The sequence below is a fragment of the Cyclospora cayetanensis genome, unplaced genomic scaffold (genome assembly GCF_002999335.1).
Source record: "Cyclospora cayetanensis isolate NF1_C8 unplaced genomic scaffold, CcayRef3 CcayRef3_contig_63, whole genome shotgun sequence".
NCBI lineage: Eukaryota > Apicomplexa > Conoidasida > Eucoccidiorida > Eimeriidae > Cyclospora > Cyclospora cayetanensis.
In genome coordinates this window covers 150,630-162,262 of record NW_020312624.1, presented here as the reverse complement: position 1 = coordinate 162,262, position 11,633 = coordinate 150,630, and the positions used below count along the sequence as shown (strand labels likewise).

Here is an 11,633-nt window from a genome sequence, read left to right as displayed (position 1 = left end):
TTTTTAGGTCCCCTTGGTCTGCATCCTCAGAGTTGCTGATATGAGGGAGAGAAAAACATAAGGGGAGCGTAGTTACACCCTCAAAGCACTCTTACCAGTCAGAGCTAGTCACACGAAGCGTCTGGCGTACATGCACGCAACATTGCGTCTGCATATATCGAGCTAACCTTACTGTACACGAAACAGGATATACGGACAGAGAAGCCAACTATTCAATACTTTACCAATGCTCATCAAATAAAGCTAGTGCACTGGAAACTGCGTGCGTGTAGCTGGCCCGCTGAACTTATCGTAGCATAGTGCACAGGCACACGGACTTCAATCTTGTCGCATGTACACAACTGTCCTCTGTAAATATCCCATATGCAACCGTTCAAAAGAAGTAGTCAATACTGTGAGCGCTCTTGTTTAAGGGGAACCCTTGACAGAGAAAAAGGCGAAGCGTAGCTTGGCCTACTGGAATAGCGCTTTGAAGGGGAGGCAGAGCACGAAAAGCTGTTTAGAAGAAACCCTTATATTCCACAGGGGCCGGCACCAAAATCAAGAAGTTTCTATGCCACTAATTTGCATGAGAGATTCAGCGAATACCAGAGGCGCACGCACTAGCTGTCTTGACAAATTCACAAGAACCGCGAAAAATGGAAATACCGGGTTCGCGGGCTCCCCAACGCTCCCACCTCAATAGCTTAGGCAAATATACATGTTCTTGATGCCTGCCTTACTCGAGAAGAAGGGAGGGAAAAGTGAAAAGCACAGGACGAGACAGTGATAGCGGTAGACCGCCAGACCAATAAGGAAACGACAGCTGAACGCAGCCAGCGGACACGTGCCCAGCAGAACAAGCGGTACCAGCTAGTTCCTCAAACGCTATGAAAATAATAAGTGCGGCGTTCAAAAGAGTCTATAGTGGAGTTGGGTGTGTCTGAAGCTCCGATCTGCACAGGGGGCCCCGGGCCCCCCTTTCTCATGGTGAGCCAGGGAATTTGTGGAAACGGCAATTGCCGGTTTCTTTCCCGGTGTCTTTGTAATATCAAGACGGACATGTGTAGAAACGCTGTGTTGTTGTGCATTCCTGCGACATGGGCCTTCACTTGTTCTGATGCCCTCCACGAGCTTCCTCCCATATATCGCCATCGTTCTCCCATAGCTCCGTCGTTCTAAACTTTTCTTGTTTTTCCTATACCGTTTTTTTCCTGTCCTTCTGTTTTCTCGGCAGCTTTCTGCCACAGTCGCTCCCCTCGCCCTTTTTTTGCAACTTCCTTCGCATATCCCCGGACCGCCTCTGCCGCCGCTGATTCGCCTTCTCACCAGGGGGCCCTTCCTCCGCCGCGCCTTCCTTTACGTAATGCTGCTCATGACGCGCCGCCATGCTGCAGTCTCTGTGGAAAAGCCTCTCCTCCTGGGGAGACCTTCCTGCCAGCTTCCCCTACACATTGGGTTCCCCAGTGCCATACAGCTTTGAGCTCCCCGGCGGGTTCGTGCAGTTCAACGCCACCAACACCACTGCCAAAGCTTCCGCCGCCGTTCCCTCATCGTCAGCAGATGGCCAAGCGCGCCACTCTCCAACTCTAGCGGCCTTGTTGAACCCTAGCAATGCCCAACAAGTCTCCGTCTTCGCGCTCAAGAGAGACAAGCAGCAGCAGCAGCAGACTGCCCTCTCTCCCTCCCGTGGCACAGTGTCGCAGGCCTCTTTCGACCAGGCGAGGAATCACCTCGCCAAGTGCAAGACGCTTCTGCATCCCAACCTGCTCAAGGTTCTTGGGACTTACGAAACAAAGAACGCACTGTACGTTGTGACTGAGTGCTGTTTCGCCCTTCCCTACGTCCTGTACCTCAGCCAGCAGCGGCAGAAGGAGCAGGAGCTGGAGGCGAAGCGACCGGCTTCACTGCCTCAGCAGCAGTGCTCCGCTGATCCTCCTCCAGCATCTTCTTCATCAGCAACGGCTGCCGAAGCGGTGGAAAGTCTGCGCACTTCCGCGGCTGCAGCTGCGGCTGCAGCGAGCGCTTCCTGCTGGAACCTCCTTGAGCTGCTGCAAGGACTCTCCTTTTTGCACGATCAGTGCAAATTAGCGCATGGAGAGGTCTCGCCCTTCTCTGTCTTCGTCACACCCCACGGTAGGGAAAGCGCCTGTTGCGGTCTTTTCTTTTGCAATCACGCACCGGCGAAGGGCGTGAACGTTCAAAGTTCGGAACGCGCTGGTCATACGCCGTAGGCGCAGGGAGGGCTGGAGGGGGGCTGTCACCTAAGTGCGATTCAGAAAGCTCTGCATGCATATTCATGAATTTGCTTCAAAAAGTGCTTTGCTTCATGAACCCGCGGGTAGGCGGAGCGGTGAGCGACTTTTTAAAAGAGTGCAGAATCCGCATGTCCAGTGGTAGCTCCTGCAGTCGTAGAGACGGCACGGCATGGATGCAGTTCCAGAGGCAGCACGCCCTCCTTCATGGGCCCCTTGCATGCGCATGGGGAAGCGCTTCTTGACAGTCAAATATGCGAATCTGCGTGTGTGTATGCACTCCACGTGCTGCTCCGTGAGCGGGGAAGCCCACAATACAAATTTCTACAGGGATGCTCATGAGGTCGCTCCGCCTGCACGCCTCCTGTGTACAAACGCTATTCAGGGAAGTGGAAGCTGAGCTGCCTAGGACTGTCTCGTCCCTTCGAAAAAGTGCACTGGCCATTGTTTTACTCCGAAATTCTCGCCAGCGCCAGCGTGGCGCAGGGCTGGGAGCCGCCGAGGCCTGATGCAGACGCTCGGCCAGATGTCGTCGACAGGTAACTCTAAAAAGACACAGCGCAGTGGGCAGACATTCAGCCATTCGGCGTGAGACAGGGCGTGCTGCAGAGTCTTGTCAGCGCACAAGGCGCTCGTGCATGCAAAAGACGCATCCTGCCTGCAGAGACGTGGCCAGCCCGTTAATGTGGAGCGGCGGCCTATCCGGATGTCGCGGAGCATCTGGCTGCTGTGTTTGCATGCCGCTGCTCCCGACGGTGCTTCGGGAAGGGGCCATCCGCGAATCGCCCCCTCGCAACGCCCCTCCCTTTCTGACTGCACTGCTTACTGCGCGTTCGCGGCGGCTGACTCGCCCCCCTTTCTCTCTATATATCTGTATGTATGAATGTATGTATGCATATGTATGTATGCATATGAATGTATGTATGCATATGTATGTATGTATGAATGTATACATATGTATGAATGTATGTATACATATGTATAGATGTATATGTAGATGTGTGTATTTACTTAGGTATATATATCCATGTATCTCTCTATATCTGTATGTATATCTGTGTATCTTTGTGTATACCTGTATACCTGTATATCAGTGTGTATATCTGTATGTATGTGTCTCCTTGCATGACCATTTCTTTTGCTTGCGGTGTCGTTGCAGATGGGGTTTATGCGCGGTTTTTGCATGGTGGCTAGACAGCCGACGCGATCCGTACAGCGCCGGCCGCTATCTCCACGGGAACGCCTCGACTGTAGCCGCTTCTTCTGCAGTTCGCGGGGTGTCTATTCGCTTGAACGAGGCCTTTTTGCGGCAGGCTATGCAGAGAATTTCTGGCCCTCTGCAGCGGTTAATGCAGCAGCTCCTGTGCGTCACTCATGCGGCTCCCCCCCTCGTCAAACTTGCCGAGGGAAACAACCCATGTTTTGCAGGTAGGCGAAGGGGAGTCATACAAACGCTACGCCTCCACCATCCGTGCGGTGCGGCTCTCTAGGGCAGGCAGAGACACGGGGACTACGGAGCACCTGCACTTCGGATGCACATAAATTCACATACGCATGCATTCGCACATGCATTCATATATGTACATATGTATATGTTTCATACCTGAAGTACGCAAGGCAGTGAGATGCGGGCCTGATCGCACGCTTTGTGCTGTCTCTTGGCTCCGTTATTCTCCCCTGCTGGCGCGTGGGAGGCGGAAGGTGGTATCTGGATGGCGTGTACTAGGCTTTAGCTTTCGTTGTTTACCCTCTTGTTGGGGCAGTCTTTGCCTGTCTGGCGATTACCGTCGCGCGAAGCTCCTGTTATGCGTCTGACTTGCTTGGGCTTGTTGCGGGCAGGAGACGCTTGCTGCCAGTTGCTTTTGTTTATTCGTTCGTTCCCCATGAAGAGCCATGTCGACAAGGAGTCTTTCTTCGAGCAGCAGTTACCTGCGGCGCTGCAGCAACAGCAGCCGCAGCGGGTGTCTCCCGCCCTAGCTCTTCATTTGCTGCTGCCTGAGCTCGCATTGCTGCTGATGAACAACAGCGCCAACAGCTACCACTGCAGCATTCTCAAGTGTGTCTTCGGGATTGTCGCACCGCTCAGCAGCAGCAGCAACAAGGACAAAGACAATGCATTGCCTCTCCTTCTGTTTGCGGAAGTGTTGGCGCATGCTTTCAACAGCTCAGACCGAGCGATTCGGTACGCGGGATCTTCGCATTAAGAAGCCTTGTATAAAGTCTTGCTCTCCACAAACACCCCCTTCTCTCCCCCCTGCCCCCATTTTGTGTGTAAGTACACCTGAACAGGGTGTACCTAAGAAGGGGCCTGACAGATCGCATGGAACTTGTCTGCGGCTCTTGCTGCTTGTGCTGCTGTTGTTCCCCTTTAGCTTTATGTTGCTGTCGCAACTGGCGGCAGTTCAAAGCTTGCTGCCCGACTCTTTTTTCCTTCAAACGTGGTCGCAACTAACGTTGGGAGTTGAAGACTCAGCACCCCCCATCAGGGCGCTCACCACTCGCGCGCTGCCGCTTTACGCTGCTCGAACGCCTGTGGATGGTCCCCCGGTAAGTCTTGCAGGGAGCTGCTCTTGGCGCAGGAAACTCGAGGGGAGAGCTTCGGAAGTTGGGTGGGCAGGGTGTTTAAAGTGGGAGCGCTGCATAGTGTGCGCTGCGCATGCGGTAGCGGCTAGAAGTGGACAAATCGCAGCCGATCCGGCGTGTTCACAGCCACATACTGTGCGGTAGACTCACGAGACAGCGCGGAGAAGAAGCGAGCGAGAGCACTCACATGCGGGCTTAAATTAGGTCTGCTCTTTGGGGGGAAGGAGCGAAAGCGACAAGAGAGGTTGATGCGCTTTTTCCGGAGGGAGGGAGGGGGTTGGTGGGTTCCGTGTTATTGCAGAATACTGCTCTCTTTGGTATACTGGAGCAACGCATGCGAGACGTGTCGGGGGGCGTTCGTCTCGAAGCTGTTGCTGCAGCAGCGACTGCGGCAGCAAGAGCCATGAGCAGTAGAAGCGCATGCAACTGCCCTCCAGAGTTGGTGGCGATTCTTGGTGCTGCTCTGAAAGATCCGGAGGACGCCGTTAGGCTTGCAGGATTAGAGGTAAGTGGGCCTCTCGCCTTCTTTCCCTCAGCACATAAACATACATACATACATGTATACGAATGGATGTACAATAGGGATACATCTAGTCCAACAACTCCCTGAGAGTTCTCGCTTTTCTGGAAATTTCTCTGTCCTACTGCGGATGTAGCCCTTCGGTTGGTTATGTTAATTCTTTTGCCAGCTGGGTGTATGTATCTGTTTCTCATGTGTATAGTTGTGTGTGTAGTCATGTGTGTAGTCATGTATGTAGTTGTGTGTATAGTTGTGTGTGTAGTCATGTGTGTACTTGTGTGTATAGTTGTGTGTGTAGTTGTGTGTATGGTTTTGTGTGTAGTTTTGTGTGTTGTTGTGTGTGTTGTCGTTTGTTTACGCGTGATCTCCACCTCCGCGTGTGGTGATGGTAGTTCCTCTGTGCCTGAGAGTGCTGTAGCCCTTGTAGTTGTTGCTGCAACTGCTCACGGTGCTACGGCAGTTTTTCTGCCGCAAGGAAAGGTTGTCTTTAGTTGGGATGCCGTGAGTTGATGTGCAGGCAAGCGTCCATAGTGGGGAGCTGCTGCCGCTCCCGGATTTGGTAGGACTGCTTAGTGCAGCTGCATTTTGTTTTCTTTCGCCATCTTCCGCAGTTGTTGCAGCCGCGCCAACCTGTTTGCATGCGCTGACAGAGGCAGCGAAGGCGAAGACAGCTGAGAAGCAGCAGCAACAACAGCAGCAAGAGCAACAGCAGCACCTCGGTGATGCGCGTGAGTGTGAGAGAGACTGTGTTGCCGCCTCCTTCCCCTCCCCTTGCCCCTTCTTGCCGTGCTGTTAGTGCATTGCTATGATGGATGATACGGATGATAGCATGGAAAAGGCATGCAGCGTAAAGCGCCGGTCGTATTTCACCGAGAGTTGAGGATGCCTGCTGCCTTGAGGACTGCGACTGCCAAAGAGAGGGGCACGTGGTCGCCTTGGTGCGTGCAGCGGGAGAAGCTGGGAAGCCTGTATTTGCTGCGGTAGACTGTTGGAGTTGCATGCAGATCTCGGCGAGAGCTCTAACTTTAGCGGAAGCAGCAGCAAGCCACCAGAGGGGTGGCTGACGACCGTCAAGAGCCTGGGGGCAGCGCTGGGTAGGCTGAAGGGGATGTCCACTTGCAAGCGGGGAGGGGCTTTGTGCATGCAGTTTTTAGGCGTCATTTTCAGTTCGTGTAGAAATGCTGACTGATGGATACAGCAACGGGCAAGAGCCAGAAGATGGCAGCACCCCTTTGATTCACGAGGGGCCGGTAGTAGCGCTTCGCTAGGAGGCAGGGGTTCTAAAATCGGCAAGAAGGCAAGAGTAGCTGCCGTAGAGATGGATGCCGCGCAAAGGCATCTGCAAGGGCCACACAGCACCCCGTGATGCAGGCTTAGCGGGGCATGCAGTCGTGGCAGAGCAGATAGCCTTGAAACAGGATATTCTTTCTCACTTTTCTTCCTTTCTCTTTCTTTCTTTCTCTCTCTCTCTCTTTCTCTCCTTCTCTCTCTCTTTCGCTCTCTCTGTCTCTCTCGTCCTAGAAAGGCATGATGATTAGGGCAGACTGTGCGGCCGTGCAAGTGCTTCTCTTGGAACGCGAACCACTCCCCCCTAGCGTCGGTTAAAGCGTCTTGTTTTGTGTTTCCACATCATAGGGTTGGCTAAGAAGGGGGCCGAAGGCGCAGGATTTTCTGATTGCACAAGCAGCCATAGCAGCAGCTACTACTCGAACAAGGGTTCCGCAGCTCCCATTGACGAATCGGCGAGAGAAAAACGGCTTCCTTCCCCGCCAAGGCATCCAAGAGCTCCACCACAGCCGCCATCTGCTTCCGCCACCTCCTTCTCTCCCGTTTGCCCGTCAACAGACGAGTTTAAAGAAGCTGCGGGACCAATTGGCTCGTGGGGTATGTGCTCGCGTGTTGCTCCTTGCTGTCTGCACACCTATGTGGACCTTCTGTGTGTGCATGAAAAATTCTGCACGCGTCGGACACACCTCTGCCTGCTGCAACCGTTTGCTCCTCACCCACGCACGCGGAGCTTGCGGCTGTAAGCGTGTCGTATTGCTTTGGTGCTTGGCAAGAGCTTCGATTCTCAGGACTGTCATATGGGGGGAAGGGAGAGGGAGAGAGGTATTTGTCAGTACTGGTGCTTGCTAGCCTACATGCTGAGACCTTGCGTGCAGAAAGTGTGCGCCGTGTGGCGGCGCCCAGGCGAGCGCGTTGCGAGTGTCTGCATTTCGAGTGCTGATTCTGCGGGCTAAAAGGGGGCTTTCGCCTTTCTTCTCGACGCTCTAAGCGTGGATGTCTTGGTCTCATGCCTGGTAGTCGTGTACCGTGAATGCGTGTTTTGTAGGAGACGATTCAGAAATCCCAGACGACGTTTGGGAGACGGCCCCCGTGCCTGCCACCGAAGAGTTTGAGCGTCTTTCCCCTGTCCTCCGTGGTAAGAGTCTGGCAGCCGCGCAAGGGGCAATTGGCAGAGGTAGCGGCGCTTGTACAGGGAAGTGGGGTGGGCCTAGCACTGGTGCGAAGGACGGCAATGCGGCAAATGCGGCGGCCTCATTGCGTCCAAAAGACATGTCAGTGTCTCGCCATTCCAAATCCGGCGTCTCAAACTGTAACAACACTAGCATGCGCCTCAAGCCTGCGAAAGGGCCAGCGCCAACTCTAGCGTTAGGCATTGGAAGGCCCCCAGCCGCCGAGCGACTCCTTGCTACCAACGGAGTCAACGGCAGCAAGGCCGCTGCAGTTAACGCATCTGAGGCGTCGGCAGAAGATGACTTTTTCGCTTCTCTAGAGAGAGAGGCGGCAAAGAGGAACTTCTAGCATAAGTAATAATGCCCCCTTCTGGGGTGCCCGTAGACTGCGGTGAAGGGATGTCCCTGCCAATGCGCAATAGCACATTGCGGCAGACATTACTGCTGGGCGCAGCTAGCGCTATGCTCACTCTCCCTGAGGCTTTCGGCCGCGGTGTCTATGGTAGGCAAGTGATGGACTTTTCCGAGATGCCTATCTTACGCTTTACATGCTACCCGCTGCCTCTCTCAGTGCAACACTTCCATGTGCTTCTCTGGGAGCAGCGTTTAGAAAAGTACGATATGAAGGTTCCACAGCAACAAAGACCAAGGAAGCTACTAGAGAAACGTTCTCCAGATATCCGTGAGGATTCGGCCTACAAGAGACTCCCCAACAAGAAAACACTCATGTCCTGCCATTCGCGTGCCCGTACAGAGAAGAGGCTACGTACGTATGGCAGTCGCAGGGGGGCCTGCGGGCGCTCCGGAGAGTAGCGGATGTGTATGTGCCCTTCACTCACAGCCATGCAGTATGAAATGTTCGACATGAACAAAAGGCAGTGCATCTGACGGGAAAAGGGGATAGGCGCGTGGCTGGACAATGCAGCTGGGAAACGCCTCCGGCGCACGAATGTCACAGCAGATGGTGAGCAGTCAACCGTCAGATCACTCTAGTTGCACTCTACGGAGCCCACCAAGCTAACTACAATACTGAACCACGCGCCCGGAGAGTTGCCAAAACAAATGTCAGCGGCCGCATGGCAAAGTAACGTCTCCTGATAATCCCTTCTCTCCACAGCAAGACGGGGAGAAGGGGGCACTACTGCGCGGCGCACCGCAAATTTATATCCGAGACAGAGCAAAAGAGTTCGCGAGTACTTCTCGAACGCTGCATGGGCCGTTGGCTGTAAAGAACAAACATTGTACAGTGCATGCCCAGTCTCCATCAAATTCAGCACGGACCAGTGTTAGGCAACAGAAGATCCATGCCGGCCGGTGTCCTCACAGGGCACCGGCGACTTTTAGGCTTCAAAGCAATATATTTGCACCTCCCCTTTGCAAGATAAATCCAAAAGCCTCCGAAATCAATCCCTTCACTTTCAAACGCTCATGATGCAGCAACAACGCCACTGGGAAAGCATAGCTTGGTAAGTCATCATTTCCTACAAATGAGACTTTTGAATGCCGCGTCTGCATGCGATGCTACAGAACCTCCTACCTTATCATCCCACCCTCAACCCCGTATCCCGAAAGGTCTCCGTTTCATAGCTGGCGCATTAAATGCGCAGCGCACGCTGCATCTTCGAATCCATCGGTCCTTGCGACGGCCCTTGAAGGAGTCAGCAGTGCCTCCACTGGAGCGGTGTAGCTCGCCAATCCCTGTATGACAAACGAACAAGTGCAGGGAAGCAGCTGCTTCTGTAGGTAACAGTTACCCTCCTCTCTCTGGTCACAGCATTCATTAGAAGGAGCGTGCTCTTGCATGCACCCTTGTAAGATGAGGTCATGGAAACCCAAGTGCATGCACAACGCCAGGAACAAATTACTGTAGCCCCCAAGAACTGGTGTGTACTGCATATCGACCGACGCACGGGTTAAAACACAGGTTTAAGCGTACATCAGGGGTTGAGTCGAGCACAACTCCCACTTATGTGCCCTCCGAACCTCAAGCAGTTGGAAAATGAAGACATCGTGGCTCCAGAGGTATCCCGCGTGAAGACTTTCGTCTGCCGGGGGTATTTGGGGAAATCCCTGCAAGTCGTGTGAATCACCTCAGGTGCCAGTAGAGCCAAGAAAGTCTGAATGATCTTGGCTACTTCGTGCTCCTCTCTGCACGTTCCCCAAAAGTTATCTGCGTCTCTGCCGCTACCTCCTTCCTGTAGTCCGATCACACGTTGTGTACCAAAATCCCAAGGTCCTTCGAACCCCATCCTTGCGGTCTTTATACGACAAGGCCAGAATCATCTCGGCCCGCCGCCGGCCTCCCTTACGGCTACCCTTATGAGCCTCTTTGCCGCGTCTGTCTTTCGCAACCGCTTTACGCTCTGTAAGCGGTGCCCGCTGTTGGCGGTTATAGGCATCGTGGATGGCTCTGGTGCCTCCAAGACCTTTCGACGCAGGACACGCTTCCGCAGCAACACACCAGAAGGCCATCGAATCATAGGATGAAGAATTACAGCGAATAAGGGGGTGGCCAGACGTCTTTTTTATGAATAGGCCTGGCCATGAGCCCACGCCACCCCTCAAAATTGTCACAGGGATAAGCCAGGGGGGAGGAGAGTCTGCTTCGCATCACATCAAGTCTAGCGAGATCCGGTCCCCGACCTTGATGACAATGCAACTGTTCGCCCGTTTCCTATTCAAGTGACGATACGATCATGTCTAATTTTTCGCTCCTATCAATTGAGTCAGACTGCTTCCCGAGATCGAACCAAGCGGGGCAGTTCTCGGCCGAATAAGGAGTGCTTTATGCACAAAATGCCGCTTTAGCTCGCAAGTCTTGCAGCTGGCCCTCTCTAAAAAGCTCCCATCGGTCGACACAAGGCAGGCCGAAGCTGACTCCTTGGCTGAGACAGGCAAAAGCTGTAATGCAAGTTTGGCGCTCGAAAGCAGTGCTGGGGCTGTGGCAGCGCGATAGCCGCCCCCCGTGATCTGCAATGCCGATCCTCCACTTACGCGGAACTCAAAACATGCAAGAGGAGCTATGGGCCTCCCAAGGCAACGCTTCTGCCAACGCGCTCTTCCGGTCTTCTGTTAGACACTCGAATAAGGAACGGTTGATGCACGGCTCTCTTCATACGAAATGGAAAACTGCGCTTCCCCACGGGCATCACTTTGACCCGGTGTCGTGGAACCTTTTTTCGAAAACGATGGTTTTAGCTCTGGGAAGACAAAGGGCGGTCCACGGAGAATAAGAAGAGGCTGCAGACACCTGTATGGCCCCCTGCACGTAATTTCGGGCTCGTGCTGGTCTGCTGCGTTACGCTCTTCCCGTACATTAGCCGCAGAGTCAAGTGGAAAGGCGCAGCACAGCGAGCCTAAAGGGAGAGTGCAGCTCAAAGACATTCGATCCCTTGTCGTGACTGTGGAACGCAACCACATGATCAGGACCTCTGCCAACTTTTGCGTGGGGCAAATAGCTGAGTACTGCATACTTGGCAGCCTGCGCCCCCGTTGGACTTTGCTGAAAGCTTCGCCGAAATTCCTGCGGCTTGCTGTACCGTCCGGAGACGATTGAGGCCGGAGACCACACCGTGTAGGAGGGGGGACCGCACGGCGTGAAAGCTTCCCAGTTTTCTCTAAGCATGGAAAGGGCGCCCTCAGAGTCACTGCTCAGAGCTCTGGATATTTCTCGCTTTACGCACAGAGAATTCGATATACGAAAGACATCTTCTTCTCGGTTGCCGCCACTTACAAGGCACCCCTAGCCTGTGCAGCCGCCTAAAGCAGTCCATGCACACTTGTCGATGCTACGCGTTTTTTTTCCCCCGCCGTCATCGCCCTCCTCTCCATCAACCCGTA

General features: G+C 53.9%; 1 protein-coding gene across 1 annotated transcript; it reads left to right on the top strand.

The window, feature by feature from the left end:
* Positions 1-1,367: 1,367 nt before the first annotated feature.
* Positions 1,368-6,013, top strand: LOC34619705 (the record flags this gene model as incomplete). Its single annotated transcript, XM_026335267.1, has 7 exons — positions 1,368-2,115; positions 2,620-2,773; positions 3,394-3,662; positions 4,074-4,416; positions 4,607-4,781; positions 5,119-5,322; positions 5,855-6,013. Coding segments are annotated over exons 1-7 (2,052 nt in total), but the record flags the coding sequence as incomplete, so codon positions are not given.
* Between the last annotated feature and the right edge of the window lie 5,620 nt (positions 6,014-11,633).